Source organism: Folsomia candida, unplaced genomic scaffold, assembly GCF_002217175.1.
Source record: "Folsomia candida strain VU population unplaced genomic scaffold, ASM221717v1 Fcan01_Sc002, whole genome shotgun sequence".
NCBI lineage: Eukaryota > Metazoa > Arthropoda > Collembola > Entomobryomorpha > Isotomidae > Folsomia > Folsomia candida.
In genome coordinates this window covers 15968484-15993425 of record NW_019091194.1, presented here as the reverse complement: position 1 = coordinate 15993425, position 24942 = coordinate 15968484, and the positions used below count along the sequence as shown (strand labels likewise).

Here is a 24942-nt window from a genome sequence, read left to right as displayed (position 1 = left end):
CAGTCACTGTACTTGCAGACCAGTCTCACCTTGGGTATCCGTGCCTCAGTCTCAACTCGCCTCGTCTCATTTTAGCTGCGTTTAAAGGTGAAATTGGTAAAATGATTCATATAGAAATTATGAAACCTATTGTAAATCTCATCTGTACGGGTGAACCGGTGGGGCGGTCAGGTGATTCTGTTTTGAGATAATGAAGGCGTATAATCTGAAAGTGAGTGTCATAAAATTGCAATTAACATTTGGTTTGGTTTGATTTGGTCGGTTATAACTGCATGGCTAATTATCTTTTCAAACTTTGAACAGAAGGCTTCAGGAGGGAAAGGCTACTCACAAAATTTTATGAAATCAACAGCAGAACAAGTACATTTGTAACATCGTTTGTTGTTTGAGGCAAAATGAGACACTTAACTTTAACCCTGGTTGTTGTTATTGTGGTTTTATTCACAAAAGATGCAAACAGTTCTGCTGCCATAATACTTGAGGTTTTCGACGAAAACGTGTTTGTTCCAAAAAATGGATTTAGAGAACAAGGTCTCCGTCTTCACAACCATTATCGATCCTTGAACAAAGTGTCCCCTCTAAAATTGGATCATGAGGTACGAACACATAAATAAATGGGTGTAGGCTTTTATGCACATCTCCTTTGTTAATTGACGTTTTATTTTCTAATTCATTTGTGTGTCATACATGTGATTCTGTGATGTACAGCTCAACAAGTTGGCTCATGCACATGCAGAGAAGTTGGCGTCTTGGAACAATTTGACGGCTTCGGAGACTGGGTTTGATGAGAACCTGTGGAGCCATCGGGGCGAACTGCTCCCACTGGCGAAGGATCTCGAGTACGCCATCCGCTGTTGGTACACTGGGAGCACGACGCCAGGCCGGGTGCAGGCCTCGGTCGACCACTTTGTTCTCAGGTCGGACTCCGTGACCAGCGTGGGATTTGGTGTTGGTACGAGTGAGCACAATGGGGAAGGATACAGCGTCGTGGTTGCCTTATACCAATAAAGATCCTTCCCTTTCTTATGCCCTTCCTATACACGCACACAAATTATGTGTTAGCTTGAACCATGTACACACTTTTTGTCTGGTTTGCATTGACTCTGGAAATAAAGACTTTTGATTCGAGTTGGTTTGTTTCTGTTTTGGAAATGTTATAAATACGGATGAAGTCGTCGTCACTTTAGTTGGAGTTACTTTTTTTCATCTTACTGCTTATTTACTGTTCCAATTTCCATATAAGTACAATGGTTAACTGCAAAAAATTATTGGTGAGTCACATTAAGTCGGACAGTCAGAAATTGGGTCGGAATTCAGATACTTTTTTTTCGGCTGTGCGTATAGGTGATATTTCTAATCGTTCTGGTGGTGATGAGCTCTTTCGCAGAGGGAGGAGGCATTCTGCAAAAGTTGAAGAGGAAGCTCAAGGGAGGAAAGGGAGGAGGAGGAGGAGGAGGGCGAAGCAAAGGTGGTGGTGGTGGTGGAGGTCACCGTGGAGGGGGCGGAGGACGTGGGGGTGGGGGAAAAGGTGCGTATGCGTTACGATGTATATTATGAAATTGCGAATGAAATTAACTATACATTTATTCGTAGGTGGTGGATACGGAAAATAATTGATTTACTGTACTAACTATTTTATATTAACTTTTCAAAAAATACAATTTTGAGTCTTTGAGGTTTGCCATTCGGTTGGTTCAAGCCAGTCAATGAAATAAATATGTACACAATCTATTTACATACAAAATTATAAGTACTTTCTTTATGTGTTTCACATTCACTAATAAAAACTGACCAAAATAATACTAAAGCTTGTAGCGAGAAATGCAAACTTCGCGTCAAGTATTGTTGGTGAATGGCTGTTGACGGCGTGGAACAAGTATTCCCTGTCCGAGGTGTCATAATGGGTGACAGGAATTCGTCTCTGTGCAACGTCGAAATTCCTGCAGCGTTTCAACTTGACATCATAGAACATGTTGTAATCCTTGCATTGACACGTTCCCGTGTGATTTGAGCACTCCAAACCAATCGACCAATTGCAACGTGGGTTAGCAGCATCAGTATTGTCAGGATCCCCTATTTCACAATCCAGCCCATGATCTTTTAAGCAAACTTTTTTGTCAGTTTCTACATCCGAAGAAGAGGAAGAGCTACTGTACCCAGAAATACATTCACATGTGCTAACTCTTTTATCCTCATCCGGTTTGCATGCTGCCCAATCCACGCAAATGTCCTTTTTTGCTTCACACAAACTGCCGATATGGGTTACACATCTTGCCAGCTTCTCATGGAACTCTTGATCTTTGGGTCGGGCACACTGACAGGTCCCACTGTTGTAGCATTTAAATGATCTTTCGGTGTTGCATTTGCGAAGAGAGTTGCAATTCGTTCCGTAGATTCCCAAGCACGCTTTCCCATCCGAGGTGGAAATATGACCAGGGTCGCAAAGGCACGTAAATTTATTCTCTTCATCAGTGTCCCCAGGTATTCCAATATATCGCTCACTCTCACCATTCTCTAAATGTCGAATGCAGTCAGAATTGTCGGGACAAAATTGGAAGGACCGATGTTTATTGCTGCAATCTTGTCCAACTCGCAGGTAGCATCTCTTCCGCTTCATGTGATAAAATTGAGATTCCGAGGCACGGCATTGACAAGTATTGTTGTGACACACAACGTCTCCCAACATATCGCAAATGACGTCAGAATCACAAAATTCTCCAAATTCTGCAGATCGCACACACTTTCCAGATTCGGGCTCAAGAGTGTGATTCTTCGCACATCGACAGTGCTTCCGTTCACAAATTGCATTAAGGTCACACTCCTCGCCCCTGGTACAATTGGCCCCGATCTTTCTGAAGCATTTCCCTCTGACTGGATCGTAATCCTCGAGAGTGGGGTGACAGTTGGGGAGACAGACGCCAGAGTGACAGTAGAGTTGGAGTGACCTATCGCAATCGTCCGTCTCGATGGGGGCACATCCAGCCTCCGAAGCTTCATTATAGTCTTCATCGTCATCATCGCAGTGAACTTGAGTGTAAACTGCGTCGCAAGGTTCCAAAAACTGTTTTATAAGGTGATGGTGCGATTTGGTGTCCCTGTCCTCGCTTCCTGCAGTTGTGGTCACTAATATCAAATTTCCCAAAGTGAGCAAAGAAAGAATCCATGCCGAGTTGCTTGCATCGTACAAGAAGTGACTCTGAAACGATGTAACTTTATTTCATGAAATATGTAATAAGTAGTCCTAAAATGCATTCAAGAAGCTTACCTTCATTATAATAAATACGGTCAAAAAAGTTTTACGGGGTTTTTACAAAGATGACAAGAAAAGAATGTGTTACAGGCTGTGTATTGTCTTGCGTTGTACTGCATGGAACCAGGATGCGTAGGGACGACCTACACAGCTAAAAAATTTGGGAAGCGGAAATAACAACGGATTGATGATTACAAAACACTGCAGTCGTGTTGTTAGCATTAAAATAGATGACAACGAATGAGACCATGCAAAAATATGATTCTTCTTGTAGTACGTACTTCTGCACGATTTATTGCGCATATTTTAATTGTTTATTGTATTTACATATCTAAATTGCATGTCTTATTTAAAGAAGACACTGCCATTGAGAAAGATTTAATTGCTTATGTAATTCTGCTGACATCTATTTCTACAACTAAATACTACGTGCGTCCTATTATAGTCATGTACTTCGGTGGTATTAGAGGACATTTTACTAGATAAATACACAATACGTACTATATTTTTGCTAGTAAATATAATTTGCTCATGGTTTACCAAGTCATGTCAGGCTTTGTTTGTTTGAAAGACGTAATGTTTGAGAATTTCAATTTCAGGGCATTTGAGTACTAAACTGTTGGCATATTTTCTTCCAATAGTTGCATTATCATCGTAGCAGAAAATATTCACTACAACTTTACGAATATTTAGAATCTTAAGAAATTCCTTCTCTAGAAGAGATTGTTGAATTTTTGAGAAATCTTCCAACTTCTCGCTAGAACCCAACTCTTGCTCACCAATCGTCTCGTCGTCATCCTCTCCTCCTCCTCTCATCCTACGTGAGATCGAAAGTATCAGTTGAATGACCAAAGCTTGTTGGTAGTAGTAGAGCAGTTGGCCTGAAAGAAAATGAGGCTGTGTCATGGAATAAATATATAAAAATAGGGCGAATAATTTTGCACTTATTTATTGTCGCCCACCTCTCTGACGAGATAAGCCAGGCCATAAAACATCAGCAACTTCCAACCATTTTCTGCAAAGGCTGGTAAATCGTTCCACCAACAGCGTCCATTTTGCATCCGTCAACGTTCCGTTCAGGTCGGCAAGTTGGGAGGACATGAGTTCTAATGTGAACATTTCAACCTCGTAAATCGCACAGTGATTGGGATGCACGGAGAAACAGTCGGAATATTTTTGACTTAAACTTTCCAAGTTTTCAATTAGTGAAGTTCTCCATGCTCGGCCAACTTTTTCCTCTTTAGTTTGAGAAACAAAACAAATATCACAAAAGTCTTTTTCTACATGGGATACAACTTGGTTGTAGTAGTTGGAATCCTTGGTTAACCCGCAGTCGTGACATTGCCACATCAGCTCCTTCTTGAACCGACTTGCATGGTTCTCATCCTGTTTTAGTGGGACTTGAACAGTGGTGGGAAGTAACCAGTTGGTGGTTAAAGTAGTAGGAGAAGCACACATGTCAGTACCGGGGGCTTCAGAAATAGGAACTGTGGTGGTGAGTGACTTGGAGGAATTTTCATGGTGGTCTCCCGGACATTTTATCGCAGAGAAGAAAGTGGCCAGCTCTTCAGGGTCTTTGCATCTTTCACATTCACATGAGACAGTGCTTTCACCATGCCTCGGCAACAATGCTTGACGGTCTTTTATACCCTTTTCTGCATTTGCATATGATAAGGTAACCGTCCTCCCAAACTGAATTGGCAATAAAGCTCGTAAGTGAATTTGGGTAGTCGGAGTTGAAGTAGTTGAATCTCGTTGAATAATCCATGAAGAGTTTGGAACACAGCTAGGAGTGGCTTGGCACGCAGTGTAAAATAGGTGAAAGGCATGCGGCTTCGAGGTCCAGCAATGTCTGCAAGAATGAACATGCATACGTAAATAATTTATAATTTATATTTGTCCAAAAACTATTGCGCCCATGAAATTCACGACATGTATATAATTGCTATTTTACTCTACCAAACAGAGATGCATAAATTCAACCACACATTTCTGCAGATGAAGTCTGAAGGTATTTCTTAATCAAGTATCTATATACCTTTCCCATAAGTCACGAGAAGGAGGATCATAAACTTCACAGCGTCGGTAAGATATGACCCTCAAAACGAGGGCAACGTCTTCATTCGTAACATTAAGTAGACCGAGGCTCATGATAAATTCATGGCAAAATTGACCAAAGTTAGTGGCGCTGGATGTTTTTTTAGAATTATCACATTCTTTCCCATTCCACATCTCGTCAAGTTCCAATAGCTTTTTCCATCTGGGAGGATCGACTTCTTTGAGGAGAACTCCCCGGATGATTGTAATGACTCCGTGGTAACATTTTCCGTCCCACCGCGGACGCCTCGTCGGCCCTTCCGCCAGGTGAGACGAGCCATCCACCAGTTGTTGTTCATGCCGGAGTGATGTAAATATTTTGCACTCCAGCTCAACATGATCTCCCACACAGTTTGGACCACACAGTGGCAAAGAGCAGCAAGGGCAGCGATAATCCGTGTTTACGACTTGAAAGCATCCTAGACAAACAAGTTCTTCTGCTGGATTGGTGGAACATGCTGCTGAATCTGCTTTCTCTTCTTCTCCTTCCCCTCGTCTGTAGCTGCTACTACGGGAAATTGCAGTGGGAAGAGCCGGGCCGGAGAGTAGAGCTTTCTCTGTCCAAATTATTTCTCCCGGTTTGATGTTCCTTGTGGCAATAAGCCGGCTTCCCAGGATGTGGGGGTCATACTGGTGAATCAGAGGAAAACACTCTGCCCTGTGCACTCTCCAGTGAAGCCGTTGGTGAGCTTTCCCACAATAGCTGATTTTCTTGCAATTTCGACATGAGCTGATGCTAGGGGACGAGCATACAGGGCAGATGAAATCTGGATCAGCGTCATTAGTAGTGGAGGGGACGTGTTTGGGAGGAAGTGCGTCTACTGTTGCTGCTTTTATGGGATGGTCAGGCGTCGTTTGTGAGCAATCTGGCTTGGTCATTGTGTTGGATAAGGAGTCATTTATTTTTATACACTTTTCCAAAGTCATTTTGTCGACGAAATTGTGTCACGACCTTTCACAACCATGAGGAAAACATGACTGCCTTGTCCTGTGGCAAAAATGAGAATTTCTCAGTTTTTTGGAGAACTACCCGCTGCACGCTGACATTAAAGTATAAGCCCCAGAAGCTCTTGAAATGCCAAGTGTGGAAAGGACTTTGGCATTATTATGATTATGATGGTATGCCCCATAAACGACATTATTAAAGTATATCAAGTCACTTTCTTATACTTTCTCTTGCACTTCACTCCCTCCTTGTCGAAGAGTTCAGAGAGGCGTTGCTGTTACAAACGCGAAATTTATGTTTCACCACTATCTACAAAAGCATAATGGAGATTGGAGGAGTTTAGTACGTGCTCTGAAACAATGCAGTGATCGGGCCAAAGGTCCAAGGGTATTTTGAGACCAATATAAAACGGATTTGAAGTACAAATTGAAACACGGGCACGATTGCCAAAGTTGGCTCTTACATAATATCAATGATATAAAGGTCCGTTTAACTGGTAACTCGAGAGGTTGGTCAACTACCGCTTTTGGCGAATTGACAGAGAATAATCGTTACACACAACTGAATAATGACGACTGTGTGCCAGCCAGTTTGGCTGCTGCGACTCACAATCTACTGCACTTTCGTCTTATGTGTGATTCCTGCTTCCTTTTTATTGTAGTCATCCCCAGAATTAGACGAGAGGAGTGACGCTACATACCAGTTGTAAAGACTTCTTTGACACAAAATTTTGTGGAGAATGGATAAGTGAGCAAATTGTTCAATTTAAGTACTTAATGCTACCTACCACTCACTCGAGTGAAAGTTGTTCAACACGGAAGTTCACCTCAAGCAGTCAGTCAATGTGGTTGAGGATTGATTCTACGCACATGAAATGTAAATTTGTATTTATTGATTTATTGTGAAAATGGTGTGTCGTATGTAATGTGTGAGCTTTGAAATGCACGTGTCGTGTCAACAAACTTGTACTTTTGACTTGGTTTCAATTCAGAACCTACCGAACCCAAAAACCTACAATTGAGCTGAGATTCGTGGTTGATACGTACAGCGAATAATATAATAAATTATACAATGAAATGATGAGTGTGTGTACTAGCACGAGAAAATAGAAGAACAGGAATAAAAATAGGACGATGTTCTCAAAACGGAGTACAGCAAGGAAATGTGATGCTGTTCTTGTTTCACAGACGTGTACCACTATGGCTCTTTTCTGGCATACTCACTGTGCATATCGGTGTTGAGAACAACCCAGTACACCAATTGAGACAGCAAAGATTGTATGAACGAACTAACCCGTGTGTAGTTCTCAATCTCGATTTCACTTCTCTGAATCTTCCGCAACAAAAATCTGCCACAGTTTGGTTTATGGAATGAAATTCATCTCTCTTCCTCTGCAGTGAATTGCCAAAATCCAGTTGCATGGAAAATAACCATGTTTTCAGAGATGATTCAGCCATTTGTACATTCCTTTCCTTCTCTCAATCTATTTCAATGTGTGTACAACGCCTGCAGTTTTAGCAAGTTAGATCCAGTGACAGTTATATCAGTATTTAATGAGAATGCGAATATTTTGTTGAAGAAGACCACAATCAACATAACGCAATAAATCATCTACGTGTCAAGTCAAAGACATGCTTCGGCTGCAAATTTTCAAATCGTCATTAATTAAATACTGAATTAAAACGTCACAATGTATCCATTTATTATTGCATATCTATAACACGAAAAAGAAGCATACAAAAAGTAGTCTTATGTTTACTCTACTGACTGAGTGTACTTAATCTATAACAAATTGCCGAACAATTACTTAAATGACTAACTTTACATGACATCTATTTTTTCTGGTAATGAAGATGAAAAATTGTGTCCTGTAATGGTGGAAAGCTTGGATGTCTGTAGAGAATCCAGCTTGACCTTCTCAAACACTTCTTTACCTAACTCGAGGATTTCCGGAAATCCACACTCGTTGATATATTGTAGACAAGCCTGAAATAAATCAAATCGGATATTTTTATTATTATTACGTTAAATTAGCTAAATATATAAAGACTGAATTACCAAACACATTGATCCATTGTTTTTAGTGATTGATGTATTCAGGAAAAGTTTAAGAGTGTCTAAAGAAGGGACACCCACAACCTCTGATGCTGCCAACGGGGATAAGAGCTTCTTGATAACTTCGCATGCATTGTCAAACTTGTCTCCGTTTATTTGAAGTGTTATTAAATCTCCCAACATTTTTCCGGACCAATTAATTTGGCGTCCTCCTCTATCACGTTCTTGGCCCTCCACAATCCCCCAGATTTTCCAACCAATATCTGTAAATTCTTCAGCCAATTTTTCTGGTTGTACAATGTCTGTATTTTTTAAAGTTGGGTAGTATGAAGCCATCATCTGAAGCATTAACTCGAGGAGATTCTCACGGTTAGCTTGGTCAAATATTACTATGTCAGACCACAATTGTGGCAAATAAGAGATGGCTACATTAACTTCAACAGCTTTCAAAATTTCCTACAAAAATAGGACAACTTGTAACTAAAATACATACAATCATATTACTACAACAAATTTATGTAGACTGAAAGTTGTTTTTCACCTCTGTGATTCCTGGTTCTGAAATAAAGGAAAAAAATATCAGTGGAAATTCAGTAATTAGGATTCTTATGTCGCATGGGACCAGAGCGAAACTCGTTATGAAATCGCAACAAATCGGCGGACGTTTAGCCAGTCTCTGGTAACGAATTCTCCACGAGTTTCGCTCTGTGCGGGATATTTACGAACTCGTAAATAGTATCTATCTTTATTATAAATACCTGGTGTATAAATATTTGGCACAATTTTACTATAGAATTTCATGAACTCGTCAAAAGGCTCGAAATTACACCGAAGGGCCATATAGTGACGACTGTAAATCAGACAGACAGAAAAGGTTACAATAACCCAAAGTCGAAATCAAGTTAGCTTAATGTTAAATTCTAGTCACTTAGAAACTTACTAGTAGACTGATTCTTTGTATGAATCCCCGATTAGGTTATAGTTATCACCAACATGAAGTAATTCGTCAATTTGGTAAGCCAGATCAACATTCTGCAAATGATTTCGGGCAATGTCCATCGCCATTACAAAGAAATACGTGTCCTTTGGATCTTGTATAGTAAATTCTTTGCCCTTGATTGTTTTTAGAATATCGACCAATATAGTACTGATTGGTCCCTCTGTAAAAGATGGAAATTAGAAATAAGCAGAAGAATTTTAAATTTTGGTTGTGCGACGATTGTACTTGATAACTTACTCTCTTTACAAAATAACGTTAAGAGGAAAAAATAGGATGCGAGTGATGGCTCAATTCCGATACGTTTAAATTCAGACATTGTCGATAGAGCCATATTCTTAGCTTGACGAGGGTTTCCAATCATACTGAACGAATCTAACATTGCGTTCATAGTGCCCAGGTTCGGTTCAAGTCCAAGTTCCTTCATTTCTGACAAAAGTTCCTATAAGTACCAATTTTAACTCATTGGTGGTTATTTATTTACTTCATTAGCTGACATTGAGAATATAAATTCTGATTACCTCTATAAGTACAAAGCGAAGATCAGCATTTTCTCTCAAATAGTTAGCGACCTTAATCAGGCAATTATAGGTGTCTGTATCAAGGACTAACCCTTTCGATCGGGCCTCAGTGTATGTAACCCATGCTTTCTCTGCCTGCAATAAAAATAAATTTTCTCAATTATATATACAATTAAAACAAAATGACCTCCTCACGTACATTAAAAAATTTGGCCTGTCCCCGAATCATGGCACAATATGCCTCTACGGATGGATTTTCAATTTCTTTAAATACAGATTCAGCTAAACCACCATCTCTGAAAATAATTTTTAAAATAGTTTATTTATAGGTTTGCATACATAGATGAATGAATTTATGGCAATCTTACTTCCAAGTATTCTTTAGTCGGTCTCGCATAAAATTCGCTTGTCTATACCACCTCTCTTCCACTAAATCTTCGTCAATTTGCTCAACTTCATTGAAATAACACAACATTTCTAAAAATGATTGTCTTGTTTCGTCGTTGATTTCTAAAAGTAAAACGGTAACAAATTTAATTTTGAACCAAAATGCAAACTATTTCGCTCTACCTGTTCCTTTTGACTTTAAAATACTATGTATTTTTGTTGCTTGGTCTAGCAGTCCTTGTTGAATGTATTTATTCAAGTCATTCTGACTCAAAACGCTATCTTCCGTAAAAACTGGGGACGGGAAGAAGGCCTAAATAGAATTTAATATAATTATAACAATCACATTTTTCTATTTTGCATATAAAAATATAGAACGCAGAGTGTAAGGTTTTTCAGAAACCTCAATTGGTGGTTCAGCAACTTCATGTTGAAATAGGTCGGCGTGTTGATCTCTCACCCACTTGGCTGCTTTTCTCCCAGCCTCTTTCGACAGGGCGTAGCTTCTCTTGTTCATATTTGAGTAAGGAATCAAGTATGGGTCGTCGTGAAATTTGTAGTGGGCTGCCGTGTAGTCCCTTCCAACCGTACTTGCCAGAGCCTGGAAACCATAAGCATTTCACATTTATTCATACGCCTGGTCACTAGTAGTTTTTCACAAACTTTGATACATTGCCTTGTAAATACCTTTAAAATGTCAGTTGGCTCGCGATTAATTTTTTTGGGAATTTTAATATCCTCCAATTTAGGGAGATTTTTAGGTTTTTGTCGTGCAGTTATAGGTGGAGGAGGGTCGAGCATTTCTTTCAAACGTGGCGTCCATACAATGGATTTTGCATAATGGCGTTTCTGCACTCTACAAGAATCGAAAATTAATGGGAATTTAATATAATTTAGTTAAAAATTAAGCAAACAATTCTTAATTGATTACGCCCGTAAATAAATAAATTTTCAAAGTTGTTTAAAGAAACATATCTTACAAGAGTTGTCGGAAGACGAATAAATCCACGAGGAAACTTCCTGTTGCCATTTTACGCAACTAATTGTGAGATCACTTTATCGATAGACTGTTGTGATCGTGTCTTGAAACCGACACAATTTATCCGGTTTTATTCATTCGCCGAGTCCGATGAGAACCTGGATCTTCGGGGTTCGCGGCCTCCAAAGTGAGAATTGCACGAGAAACCTTTCTGTGGCGAGACGCTATAAATATGCTTTCATCGAGCTAGATATTTTTCATGAAAGGCATGTCGTATTTTAAATACGGTATTTACCAATGAATGTATAAACATAATAATTGGAATTATGGCAAGAATTTTAAATACTTTCAGAGTTTTGAGAATATCAAACTTTATTGTGGAAATCTTAACTAGCGGTGGTCATAAAAAATAAAACACTAGGTACAAAATGAGCCAAAAGTGCAAGTCTTTTTCGCATCGATTTCACCAAATTGCACATAAAAAATTACAAATTCAGTTTTGGGTGGGGGGATTAATATAGCATAGCTGTTTTTGAATTATATTCAACCACACCCCCTTCAAAAATTGGGGAAGAAAATTGGGAAAAATGAGAAGGTCAATGTACACTCGGTACAGAAAGAAGTAGATACCAACTTGCATTTGACATTTGACTTCCCTCATGAATATGAACATTTTGATGCATCAAGACTTTCAAAATTCGAAAATTGGCGGTTTTTCGACCTACATATAAATCGTTAAAAAAGTGACCTTAGCGGTCATTTCGCGGCTGACAACCTGATGCCAGATTTTTCTTCGTCAGAAGTGCCACATTTTCCGCTTTTGTTGTCCGCTGCGAAATGACCGCTACCATGACTTTTTTGGGGTCAAAGTTTCTGAGGGAGGGGCTTATACGGCAGGAGCCGTAACAATGTATAGGTATTTATGATATACATAAAGGTAATTACATAGAAGCTATTAAAACAGCCTCAAATCGCCCCAAATTTAAAACTTAAGCTTTTCTGAATTTATAATGATGATATGCATTCGAAAATTAACGCTATGAGGCTTATCAACGAAGTTATCAATTTTTCAGATAAGCAAATTTAGTTTATCCAAATCGCCCCAAACTTAAAACTTAAGCTTTTCTGAATTTATAATGATGATATGCATTCGAAAATTAACGCTATCGGGCTTATCACTGCGCTTATCAGTTTTTAAGATAAGCAAATTTAGTTTGTCCAAATCTCCCCAAATTTAAAACTTAAGCTTATCTGAATATATAATGGTAGTATCCACTCGAAAATAAACGCTATCGGGCTTATCACTGCGCTTATCAGTTTTTAAGATAAGCAAATTCAGTTTGTCCAATTCGCCCCAAATTTAAAACTTAAGCTCAACGATTTATCAACTGAACCAACTCGTGTAAGAGATGAAAAGCATCTCAACACGAGTTGGTTCATAATCCCGGTAAACAATTTGAAGAGAGTGAGAAGTGAGACGGACCACCATACGGCACTGGCAACGACAGTCAGCCGTGGTGGTGGATACCCACCAGAATCCGAGTCTCACTCTGCCTTTCGCTAAATAATGGAAACTGCGTTTGTCGAACGGTTGGGCTGGCTCAGCTCACTAGAGTTGAAGGAGTGCTTATTTAACTTTTGCTTGGAATCCGTTTCTAATGCTTTCCTGTTCCTTTTAGAAAAGACAAGAACGAGTTTGAAGATGACGTGGTAGTGGAGATATCACTGTCATGCGTGTGGAGATGAATATTTAATAATATTTAGTTTTGTCATATTTATTACAAGGTATTTATATATTGACCATACATTTCAAAGTCTGTCTTGTTCACCACTTTTTCCAGGTCTTCGGGATGGACTTTGTGGAAACATTGCGCTTCAGAAATTACCCCTCGAGCGCGTAGGAGTTCTTGTTTAATGATTAGCTCGTTAGTTAAATATTGCTCCCTCTGAATTTCAATCTTTATCTCCTCTGGAACATCAGGGATCGCCCATCGTATAAACATGAAACATGTTGCCACAATATTCTATAGAGAATACAATAGAGTTATACATTGTGAAATGATACATATAAATATGCACTTTTGTTTACCTCAAACGCAATCACGAATATGACCCTCCCCAACCACACCTTCCAGTGTTCATCAGTATATTCATATTTACCTGGGCTGCTGTAATCATTTCTGTATGCTGGAAAACTAGTTCAAAAACAGAAATATTTAACTTTTGTCAGCTATAATTTAGGATTTTATCTGAATACGAGTAAGATAATCTCACTGAGATTACTTGCAAGAGGAGGGAGGTGGAGAAAGTCCGTCACTTCTGGTGGGGTCAGGCGTCTTCTCAAGGTCTTCAATGGCATATTTACTTAAGGTGTGGTTCAGAAAACCAACCAGCGTCCCATACCTCGTATCATTTCGCTCCAGTATGAAGAAACGGTAAACAATTTTTGGGACAAAATTGGACGTGATAGCAATAATGAATGCCTAAGAAAAATTGAACAGGCAAGATGAACGATACATGTACACGCTCAAAATATTGATGTACATATAGTTAAACCCTCACATTTGACAGGACAGCAAACTTGGCAACAGTATCTATAATTTGGTACCACACCCCAATTCCTTTGACTCGGATAGAAATGGGTCGTCGATGATGTTTCAACAATTTCTGAGCATCGAATCGTAGCTCAAAAATATTATTGATCAAGGCGAAGAATGGAGCGAGTGGAAATGCTGCAACGAAAATGGTCACAAAGCCGTACTGGATAACTAAAGGAAAGCAGTCTAAAATTAGCGAACAACATATGTACTAACTACTTAGGCAAGTAAGTTTTCAGGTCGTGTTTTACCCATTTCCAAATATTCTTCCGTTAAATGGTCGCTATCCCAGGCAAGCAACTTGTAGTCTTTGACAATCTGATGTTGAATGACTTCAACATTTTCTTTAGAGACCCGTTTCAATTGTTGGTTATTGTATAGTTTTTGGAAATAACTGGGCAGAAGAACAAAATCAACAAAAATAAAATTGCATATTCCAAGAAGTGTTTCATATTGAGTTGCTCACGGTATTATCATCTCCATTATAGAGTTTAGTGTTTGTTTTCCTACCAGTATTACTGATAACTGAATGCATAGTTCAGGCATACAACTTATACCACACTAATCATAAAGTAATGATAAATTCCGAAGTCAAATGAATTTATCCAAATAATAGTAAAATTCTTTTACCTCTTCCTGCCTCCATCGACCAAACAGTTTTGTATACTTATTTGGCGAACCAACAAAATTTCCTTTGAAGTATGCAATGTAAAACAGGGAGGCGTAATGATTTATAAATTGCAGTGCATAAAGCTTGAATGCAAAACTGGCTTCATATTCTTGAAATGTTCGTGGAATTTCCAAATCCGTCAACCATTTGGCAATAGGTCTATAGATCTGTGGACAGCAATTAATACAATTAATTAGTCGTATTCCATATCATCATTTCCTCGAATACAATCAACAAGTGTAAAATTGTAAAAATACCCAGCTAAACCCTAGAATGAATATTAAATTAATGAACGCTGCCGTAAAATTGACCAGCATTAAAGCGTTTGGCCAGCTACTGACGGCCACTAAGGTCGATATCCGATACACTACTACTCCGACTGATGCTGCTAGAGCCACAAAAATCTAAGAACCACACAATAACATTCTTTGTTTGACTCTGAATTATGGAAAATAATTTTATATTTTTGGAATTACTAAGATCATAACGCCGGTTAGACTGATGAAAGTAAAGGGTAGTTTTATTTGCCAAAACGGAACTGCTGGTTCGATCGAGTTGGTGATGTAGTTGAAACGCTTGGCTTTCGAATCCTTCAATCGTGCTGCAAACTCTGGGCGTGGCAATTGATCGCTATCAAAGTTGTTGAGATCCCATCGGTAATTTAGCTCGGCAGAATAACGTTTCCAAAATTCCAGAAAAACGACAGCTGCTCAATTCCCCCACAAAGATAATAAACATTTAAATGGAGTTCACAAAGTTGGTTATGCATACATAATAAATAATATAATTACAACTAGTGAATTACTGTTACTTACTCCAAATTGACATAAAAAATGCAAAGATGGCTGTAGAGTCATTATCAAAGGTTTGAGTGAATTTCGAATGAAAGCATATCGATGACAAGTTCCAATAAGTACATGTTACGTCGCAGAGTGGACACATTATTGTCTCACTGTGAGCATCGCAAATCTCTTGTCTGTAAATCAGGGTTACTATATTCATATATGCACGACCTAAACTTTAGAAATTTATTTTCGAATTCAGATTGTACTATTTAGCATACGTGTATCGGTCCGTGGAAATAGACGCTGCCCCGTAGACGAAAGATATTACTCCCAAAATTGCCGGAACGATGAGCATTTGTGTATAGAACCCAAGCCAAGCATAATACACGGCTATTTTCACCCCAAAATAACTTCGAACGCTGTCCAACGGTTGAAATTTTAAGCAATTACGAAAACTCGCCCAGTAATAGTACAAAAGTCCTCGTTGGCAATTGACAGCATTGTAATCACCCTGAAAATAAACAACTCGATATGTCGTTTCTACTTACTTATTACAACTGACTTTTACTTATCGGAAATTTTGCTTACGTCGTGTAGAGGATACCCTGCACAGTAGACATCACTTTCTATAAGTCGTTCATAACCAAAGGCCAACGTATCTGTATCATCCTCTTTGTATCTTTTCCTCTTGAGAATAAAATGCACAATCCGAGATCGAATTGCAGGGTTAAAGTATGCAATTTCATTCGTCTCATCAACGTCAAACCTTAATTCAAATTGAAACTCAGGATCAGTTTTACATTAAAAACGCATGCTCTTAAAAAATGGGACTCACAGGTAATGTTTCTCCTTGTTGTAAGGCGCTGTAACTCTTTGTTCAAACTTTGGAAACAATACGGTGTTTACTTGAAAATAAGATAGCGTACACAGCGCCTTTATGGGAAGCATGTCGAGAAGCGTTCTCCTTTTCTGATGCAAATCCAGAGTTCCTGGGATCTATGATTAATCAATTGCGCAATTTCACGTTTAATTCAGTAGTAATTAAATATTAAATCTCATTGAGCACCTCTTTGATTGGCATTTGTAGTCTCAAAATCTCTGCGTATCGTTGAAGAACCTCCAAAGGAGCATGGATTTTGAGAAAATGCAGCTTTTTGGAACGGAGGACCTCTCTGGACAGAACAAGACCTTCCTTTTCCAAGTGGGTCTCAAAGACTTTTCTTTTTTCGATGGACTTTGCCGAATTGGCAGTCTCGATCTGTCCGTTCCAAACGAGGACAAAGTCAATACGATCGGGATCCATGGCGGACCCTGGCTCCAGGGGTTCTGGTTCAAGATTCAAGTATTCTGTGGCATCATCCTCCTCCTCGTCCTCCTTCTTCCCATTCTCCTTCTCAACAGCGTCCTCGCTCTTTAATGATATTTCATTTTATGTTTATGTGTCTGGTTTAGTATAATAATGCAAATAATGTATCATGTACTGCATACCACTGTGACCACTGCCATATTAGAACAAAACAACTAGAGGAATCAATTACACACTCTAACAAAGTACAAACTACTGCAGAACTTTCTTTTGCGCGGTGTTTGGATCCTACGTATTTTTAAAAATAATTCAACCACTTTTCGCAGAAAAGATAATGCATGCGAATTTTGCATGCAACGTCATAGAAATTCAAATTACAAATTATTTGTATTCAAATAGACCTTGAAACTACTAGTAGAACTGAGGCAGGAGTGCAAAATAAAACTCTTAGCTAACAAACACGCAGCCCTTTTGTTTGGTGACAATAATGGTCTAATGTCCACTCTGGTCTGGTGAAAGTAGTGTTTTGCAGGAGAAAGAGAAAAGGGTTATTAACCGGGTACCAGATATCGACTGGTCACGAAATAAGTTCATATGCATGCAGCATTTATGCAAATTCCACTCATGTCGAGTTTTTCACTTTGTAAGTAATTTCACTTCCTGTGCAAATAGCACACACCATAAAACGGTGACTGGAGTAAATAGGAGTGCATATAAATATGTATAAACGCACGTGTCTACACTTTACTACATATTTCCTCGACATGGAATTTCATCTTAAGAATCTGCAATATGCTAATTTATGTAATGGGGCTATTGCATTACAATACAATGACCTCATGCTTGCACAAACAACAAATAAATGTAAAACATATGTACACTTTGATTCAATCTCAATAAAATATTTTAATCAAATCTTAAGTCATTATCAAGTCTATTAGGTTGGTTACATAAAAATCAGACCATTTGTATACGTGAAATACTACCTTTCAACGATGGGTTAATACAATGAGAATTTCGTGTTTGTAGTTATAAGTTTAAAATACTTTACGCAACAATTAAAATAATAATAGATGCTGACTTCTAGGAGGTTCTTATGCTACTTGAGTAAATGAATTCGACTATTACAACGAGTGATTTGTAAAACAACGTCGTTATCGTTGCATTTGACAAAAACTTAAGTGTGGATGACTCCCACAATGATGGAAATGATGACGAACAATACAAATGCGTAAAAAATGGCGAGCAACACGCTACTTTTTGATCTTCCAGGTTCTACGAGGTATGCCGTAAACTGTAATGAAAAATATGTTACATCAGTCAAAATACTACTTTCAAAATTTACAAATTATTTTGCAAAAATTTCTAGGTTTGTATACTCACGGGGATTAAGCTCGCCGCAAACATCATGTATTTCGCTTTCCTATCTAAATTTGGAATGAAATGAACGCACAATGTTCTGTCATCAAATCCAAGATTGATCCATTTCTTGTATGTTATGGTCCCTGATGGCGACCCATCGAGATTGATGAACTCTAATGTAGCAGTCTTGGAAGGTGAGAAGAGGCAACACGTACAAAAGTGAACCCAGCTAGTTTTTATCCGGAGCAGTTTCTTCCACTTGTCTTGTAAAGTGTAACCTCCATAAAGATGTTTGACACTGGTGAACCGCAAAATCCCAGCTCCCTCAATGTCACAATTTTGATTCTGTGATCAGTTATCATTATAAGTAATAACGGAATAGATCTCATATAGATAGACTTCTTACAAAAATTCCTCTCCGAGTGAATTGAAGAACACCATGACCAGTATTTGTAACAATTGCAAAGCTCATAACAGGCCCTTTCTCTCGACATTGTCCCAGCAGAAAGGCTCTTTCACCCCGCCCATCCAACACTTCGTAGACCGAAGCCACATCAAAACTTGAAATAGCATCTGGAATATGTCAATTCTTGATAATCAAAATTGCAATACTAACAATTTACCCTGACTTGTAAGCCAGGGTAGTAACGAAAAATACCTGGGATAGCAGGTTGCGATTCTCTAACAAACAGTTTGTCCGTCGATCCAATAATTTCCTCCAACTCGTCAATGAAATCTGGTGTGGATGAACTCATCAAATCTGTTCATCAAAATAGTAAAAAAGGCCCTCCATATATTTAGCTCATGCATTAGTCTAATAAGCCTTTAAACAACCTTTGTGAGATTCGCCAGTCCCCATCCCCAGAAGGACGACAGCTTCTGGTTCGTCAATCTCCAGACCTCCGTTCTTCAGGTTGGTCTCCATTCGTCTTCCCAGACGACAGGCTTCACCAAAATAAATACAGACAGAAATTCAGTAAATTCTAATAATAATAGTTCCCCTAATTTGAGGCTCAAATTATACATACAATACGATGTATGGCTGTTTGTAAATATTTGTCTGCTTTTGTCAAAATTTAAGTATTGTACTGGACTAATAACAATAAGTGACAAGTAAGGTTTAAAATTTAAAACTATATATTTCCGAAAGTGCAAATTAAAATTACAATTCGTGGAATAATTTACTTGGATGGAGAGGAGAAATAACCGATTGTTATTGTGTGTTGCTGCTGCTGCTGTCAAATTCTCCAACTCCGCTCGTCTCTTCTTCTCCCACTCACAAGTCACAAACATGATTTGATTTTTTGTAGCCTTTTCCTGACTCCTGAGATTGCTGGCCAAGAGACGCCTCTTTTTATGGAAGTAGAAAGATGAGATCATTTCATGGTTGATACTGGTTTTTTTAGTAGTGTGCTGCACCTGCTGGATCCATTACATAATATTTTATATTTCCAGGAAAAGGTGGGTCCGGCCTTGTTTTGTGGTTGTACATAAACTTTCTTCTTTGAGGTACATTCTTGATTCCCTTATTCATATTCTAGCCAACCAGAGGGCCGAGTCGAACTAGTAAAAGGGCCACTTCTGAATGCATGAGACTATTCATATTTATGACATTTTTAACAATCCCTTTGTTCCAAAGATTGAGTTTGGGTCAAGATTTCACGATTCTGAATCTGTGAATTCGGTGAAGTGAGCATTTGCAATAAAACTCAATTATTATTTAGAAATCAAATACGTAAATCCCGAATAATGCCAAAAATTGTTACCCAGCCGGGAATCGAACCACGGCTCCCTTGAATTCATGTCAAGTGCTCTGACCTCTGAGCTACTAGGGCAATTAGTAACATTATAGGGACTTTTACTGATATTTGTCTGTGGCCTTTTTCTGTGAATTTCTACTTTCTTTTACGGTGGTAACGAACTGTTGCCTACCAAAGAAAGTTCACTTTTGGCCTACGATGGAAAGTTCTTTTTTATTCCGAACTAGGAATTTGTTTTGATTTTAACACTACTTCTATCCTTGTGGAAACCAAATTTATTTAGAAATACGTAAATCCCGAATAATGCCAAAAATTGTTACCCAGCCGGGAATCGAACCACGGCTCCCTTGAATTCATGTCAAGTGCTCTGACCTCTGAGCTACTAAGGCAATTAGTAACATTATAGGGACTTATTAATTATTAATAAGTCAAATATGAAATATTAATAATATATTAATATTTCAATTATTATTATTATTATTATGTAATACAGTGCTACTGCAATATTAGGAACTGTCGACTTTTTATTTACTGCAAGGGAGAATTGTTCAGTTTTTTTTTTGCAAAACATTGCATTGTGTTTGGGACAAAATATTTGAGAAATCCAATGATCCACGTCGAAGCACTATAAGACCACAAGAACTCGGCAATCATCATCAACCTCAACCTAAACTCTTACAACAAAAGAACCTCAATTTAATTGGTGTGTGAGGACATTCTGGCATTGTTTAACCATTCATGCATGCACAAGAAATTCGGCAATTCATTGGAATGAGTAAGTAATAAACAAGAATGAGCTATAATTAAGCTGCAAAACAGAAACAAAGAAGGATGGATATTTGTACAGATACTTAAATTGCAGCAGACAGGGGCATGTTGATTAATAATTTCAAATTACTGAGCTCTGGTTGTGCTGCTATGTCTCGAGAGAGGAATGATGAATACATAATTGACACAAATGCAGCAGACAATGTAAAAGTAAGTATATAAGCTGATGAAATAATGTTAAATGGAATGGGAACTGAACTAATCGTGCCTTCATTGTGCTCAAGTGTCAATATTTTGACGACAAATCACAACAATTTTTGCTATTGGAGAAATTATGATGAGAAACTCACAGGCTATATGAAATACTTGAGACATGTTGCACTTTAATTACTCTGGGATAATTAGAGAAAATTTATAAACCATTTCAGTACAACTTAGGTATTCTCATATTTATTATGCATGATTGTATGATGCAACTGCTGATATCAAGTAAACGCAGAATTTGTAGTTGATAAGATTTAACAGAACATTGTACAGTAATAAAATCAGGAAGTGAGCAGCTAAACTTTTAGAAAATAAGTAAATGTCATTACCAGTTTTGAATTGAAGTATAATTAGGAAAGTTGTTAATCTGAGGTAAATTGAATTCCATACAGATGCATTCTCCAAAGTAAACCAAGCATTAACAAACAATGTGTGAGTATTTCATTAGCTATTTAGTTAGTTGATCGTGGATATTATATCATGCTTTACTCGTTCCAAAATTAAGGAGCTGTGAGAACGAACCGTGAAGCGTACCACCACCAACCAAGTCTTTTCATTGTGTGGGTCACGATCAGGTTTTATTACTGCCAGCCCCGATCAATTAATACTTACAACATGTTTACAATATATTTTGGTTTACACAAAACTATTATTGTGTTGAGCCTACATAAATATTTATAACGCCACGAAATCCAAGATGAATCATGCTTATTTATGTATCACTCATTTATCATGATTTATCGCCTGATCTCAAAAGTGCGTTAAACTTCTTGGTTCGGTGGGGATGGTTCTGCTTCAATATCTCGAACTGTCGATAATGGATGAACTGTACGTATTCGTCCGTACGTAACGCACCAAACATACGTCGAAGTATGTACAGCAACCTTCACGACCTTCTTATGCACATCACACGGTCGATAAAATGAGTGGATAAAATGACACCAAACATTAAACTGCCATGTATTTTATTAGGCCAAACAGATAGATGCAGCAACTTCATATTAAACGCTCAATCTTTACAACAAACTTTAATTGTTCTTGCAAAACATGGCAAAAAATCTCAATACCTGGCACACTTGACAAATGAAGTTGTTGAGACAAAAAACTGTAAACAGTCGTTATTTTAAAATGGAGTGGTTCAATTTTCACGCATTTTCACACAAAGATCAACGTTTGATATCATTATATCATACAACAATGTGATCTCGCTTGGGCACTTGGTGTATGGGAGGCAACTCTATCTCACGCGTACACACATGCATAGGTTCTTGTATGTAAATGGAAAATTGACATGACATTTGGCCGACAGCACATAAAATGCAAAGATTGTCAATGTGACACAAATTTTGGTCGTCGAGAATTTTGATCAAACTTTCACTCTTTCTTACCATACCGTCAATTTGGGATTAGCATAGTCTTGTACGCTGTAATACGTTTCTAAATACAAATGTATTGAACGCCAAAGGATTTTAAACGTTATTATTGATTTAATCAATGAAATAAATATACATGTTGGTATATGTGTATATATGTATGATACGCAAAGCATCACAGCCTGTAATTCACATGCAGGATAAAATTATTCACTGGTGAGTTAGATGTTATCTTGAGATCGCATACATATTATGCTATTAATTACCAACACCTATATCCATTCTATGAATGGCTATCTTATGAATAATAAGTCTGCACCGTTGTAGTGTAATGTGCATATGTACTACACATGTATGTAGGACGACTGTAGGAAACCAGGTTTAAGACAATTCGCCCATTTCAAGAAATTGTAGAAAGCAAAATTATCTAATTGACACGGTTGACTGTGTCTGCGTAATAATAATAAAGCGTATTTTATAACATCGAAGCCGTTGAGGTTTAGCGATTTGATTGAAACGGTCGATCGCTACGATTCGTGGTTGCACGCTGTACCATAATTATCAGAATTATAAGTTGCAATGTGCACTGATTCAGCAGCATTATTATCGTTCATTCACATTGTTGATTGTCTCAAATCCATACCTTTGACAAAGTACCCCAAAGCAAAGGTAAGAACTAGCACCGTCTCATTCCCACCGTTTATTACTCGCAATCCTTTCATTTTCATCCACGTAGGAACTCAGCATCGACCAATAAATGTTGTTAAGTGCATGTTTCACCCCCTCCCTGCATAACACAACATGTGCATACACATACACACACAATGGTACTTGATTGATCTGCATTTTCACGTAACAAAAATGTGCATTACGTAGGTTATTTAAGTCTGATACATATACCCCCAAATGCACAGCATGAATATTTAACAATAATTATGGTTAATAGTATCTTACGTTTAATGGTATGCAAAGGCTGTGAAGCAGTTTTCTCCACCTTGTTTATAAAGAGTTGAACCTTGGGTGCCCCCATCTCAGACAGGTTTTAGTTCTGGAGTGGAAACTATTGTTCGACAGATAATAGTCAGTCACAGGCTCAGAAATATACTTCAAAACTTCATTCAAATGAGCAGGATATATTTGGTACAGTATTTATCATCATAAATTTGTAGGGTTGGATTAGTCATTGGTTTTATCAGTTATATTTTTAACAACTTAAATTTCGACAATTTTAGATATGTGCCCTTGTGGCACTAGCTACAGCTCAGAATCCACGCAAGATTGGGAAAAATGGAAAGAACGGATACTTGGCCACAGCCCCTGGTGGATCAGGTCCAAGCAATGTTGGTGGAGATTATGGTCAATCCCAATACGAGTCCCCTGCCCCCTACAGCTCTCATCAAGGTCACAAAACGCATCATGGTCCAACCCATCACAACGACAAGCCATCATACAGCCAGCTCCTGCAAGACACTCGAACCCTGAATCAAGATGGAACCATCAACTTCAACTTCCAAGCTGATAACGGACTTCAACAAGGGGAAACAGTTGACCCTGACGGTACTCGACGTAAGGAACCCATAAAGATTTGTATAAATATTCGATCCCTGCAGTAATTGTAGAACTAACCACTGCATCAATTCAAGTAAACTTAAAATGCGTTGTTTTATTTAATTTACAGGAGGATTTTATTCCTATCCAGGCGCTGATGGTAAACCCATCACCGTAAAGTACACCGCAGGTAAAAATGGTTTTATTGCTGAGGGAGACCACCTTCCACTTCAGCCACAAGCCGCCGCGCACAACGATAAGGACAACGAGGAAGATTATTCTCCCAAACAACGCCCGTCTTATAGTGGTCGCCAAGAAAGCAGTGGAGATTCTGGTCAATATAACCCACCACCACCCCACCAATCTGGTGCCTACACACCCGGACAATACAAACGACCGGCAGCCCCTGCACCTGCCCCATACAAGCATAACAGCCCATCCAGCAGTGGTCGCTACCAAGGAGGCGGTGGAGGTCCTGGTCCATCCTCATACAATCACGGTCCAAGTGCTTATTCTAGTCCTTCTTATGCTGGTGGAAATGAAGGTGGCAGCAGTTTTGTTGGGTTCGGAGGCGACTTTGATCAAGGGTTTGCTTCCCCACAACCTTCTCACAACAACTACGCGGGGGCCCCAGCTCGAGCTCCGTCGTCAGGAAGTCGACACTCTCAGGCACCAAGATCTCCCAGTTATTCGTTCGGTGGACCCAGCTCAGGGGGGCCATCACCATCCTACTCCTCAGGAGCTCCCTCTTACAGCAGTGGACCAGCTTTTGGAAGCAGTAGTCCTCGGGGCGGCGGCTTCACTGCTGCAAACCCGTACCAGCCCGCGGGATCCGGCCCATACAATGGCAACTTTGATTTGGGCAACAGTGGTCACTTTTCTATTGACTTTGCCCCCGGTGCGGCGCAAGAATATCAGCCAGGAGGTGAAGGGTCAAGTCACAGCCCAAGCTTTGCAGGCAGGAGACCAAGACCACAAGGTACTCGGGGACAGTACTAAGTAAAACCCTCTCATAGTACATATTCTAAACTTACAAAATCTTCTTTTAATTGTTAAATTACTGAGGTCTTAAGTCACAAAAGCTGTCACGACACTTTGACAAATGAACTGATTACTTTCAAATAAAACATGTTTCAAACTAAGTATCCTAAACTAAGTGTGGGTAATTTGTCTTCATGTCATGCTTCCTCAAGGACACCTTCATGCTGTAATGTGAGCAATTGATTTGTGCTGTAAAAAATTATCCTTTTTTCATACGGAAACACAATACCTTCCCA

At 38.7% G+C, this 24942-nt stretch overlaps 6 protein-coding genes and 1 long non-coding RNA gene across 10 annotated transcripts; 2 read left to right on the top strand and 5 right to left on the bottom strand.

The window, feature by feature from the left end:
• Positions 1-34: 34 nt before the first annotated feature.
• Positions 35-1731, top strand: LOC118434279. 2 transcript variants are annotated; one of them, XR_004833897.1, is made up of 6 exons: positions 35-211; positions 304-360; positions 451-596; positions 709-1271; positions 1345-1528; positions 1594-1731. It is a non-coding gene; the product is annotated as an uncharacterized LOC118434279 (long non-coding RNA). The 2 variants fall into 2 exon arrangements; XR_004833896.1 differs by having other exon boundaries at positions 304-596.
• On the bottom strand, positions 1678-3391 carry LOC118434278 (protein draper-like). Its single transcript, XM_035847361.1, has 2 exons — positions 3266-3391; positions 1678-3196 (listed from the first exon to the last, which is right to left on the bottom strand). The coding sequence occupies exons 1-2, from the start codon at positions 3269-3271 to the stop codon at positions 1778-1780; spliced, it is 1425 nt and encodes a 474-aa protein (XP_035703254.1). The 5' UTR covers positions 3272-3391; the 3' UTR covers positions 1678-1777.
• Positions 3392-3512: 121 nt separating this feature from the next.
• On the bottom strand, positions 3513-7556 carry LOC110843828. Its single transcript, XM_022089871.2, has 3 exons — positions 5289-7556; positions 4213-5102; positions 3513-4131 (listed from the first exon to the last, which is right to left on the bottom strand). Exons 1-3 carry the CDS (start codon positions 6272-6274, stop codon positions 3800-3802), a joined length of 2208 nt encoding a protein of 735 aa, XP_021945563.1. The 5' UTR covers positions 6275-7556; the 3' UTR covers positions 3513-3799.
• A 407-nt stretch (positions 7557-7963) lies between these two features.
• Positions 7964-11437, bottom strand: LOC110843115 (protein PTCD3 homolog, mitochondrial). The gene is made up of 13 exons (XM_022089041.2): positions 11234-11437; positions 10941-11109; positions 10657-10854; positions 10437-10566; positions 10235-10376; positions 10066-10162; positions 9867-10001; positions 9586-9787; positions 9289-9508; positions 9107-9198; positions 8890-8906; positions 8352-8804; positions 7964-8279 (listed from the first exon to the last, which is right to left on the bottom strand). Exons 1-13 carry the CDS (start codon positions 11281-11283, stop codon positions 8115-8117), a joined length of 2070 nt encoding a protein of 689 aa, XP_021944733.1. The 5' UTR covers positions 11284-11437; the 3' UTR covers positions 7964-8114.
• A 966-nt stretch (positions 11438-12403) lies between these two features.
• LOC110843515 (anoctamin-1) lies at positions 12404-17135 on the bottom strand. The gene is made up of 16 exons (XM_035847359.1): positions 16773-17135; positions 16351-16695; positions 16120-16280; positions 15873-16050; positions 15563-15795; positions 15315-15475; positions 14976-15205; positions 14757-14903; positions 14460-14666; positions 14296-14390; positions 14081-14223; positions 13795-14000; positions 13516-13715; positions 13322-13427; positions 13039-13256; positions 12404-12957 (listed from the first exon to the last, which is right to left on the bottom strand). The coding sequence occupies exons 1-16, from the start codon at positions 16788-16790 to the stop codon at positions 12888-12890; spliced, it is 2718 nt and encodes a 905-aa protein (XP_035703252.1). The 5' UTR covers positions 16791-17135; the 3' UTR covers positions 12404-12887.
• A 336-nt stretch (positions 17136-17471) lies between these two features.
• LOC110844172 lies at positions 17472-19347 on the bottom strand. Of its 3 annotated transcripts, none has more exons than XM_022090309.2 (6): positions 19119-19347; positions 18787-18897; positions 18611-18712; positions 18359-18525; positions 17974-18297; positions 17472-17884 (listed from the first exon to the last, which is right to left on the bottom strand). In XM_022090309.2, the coding sequence occupies exons 1-6, from the start codon at positions 19330-19332 to the stop codon at positions 17768-17770; spliced, it is 1035 nt and encodes a 344-aa protein (XP_021946001.2). In that variant the 5' UTR covers positions 19333-19347; the 3' UTR covers positions 17472-17767. The 3 variants fall into 3 exon arrangements, with proteins under 3 accessions (XP_021946001.2, XP_021945998.1, XP_021945999.1); XM_022090306.2 differs by having other exon boundaries at positions 19138-19295; XM_022090307.2 differs by having other exon boundaries at positions 18981-19204.
• Positions 19348-23102: 3755 nt separating this feature from the next.
• LOC110843095 (DNA-directed RNA polymerase II subunit RPB1) lies at positions 23103-24810 on the top strand. The gene is made up of 3 exons (XM_022089014.2): positions 23103-23257; positions 23350-23683; positions 23796-24810. The coding sequence occupies exons 1-3, from the start codon at positions 23240-23242 to the stop codon at positions 24662-24664; spliced, it is 1221 nt and encodes a 406-aa protein (XP_021944706.1). The 5' UTR covers positions 23103-23239; the 3' UTR covers positions 24665-24810.
• Positions 24811-24942: the final 132 nt, after the last annotated feature.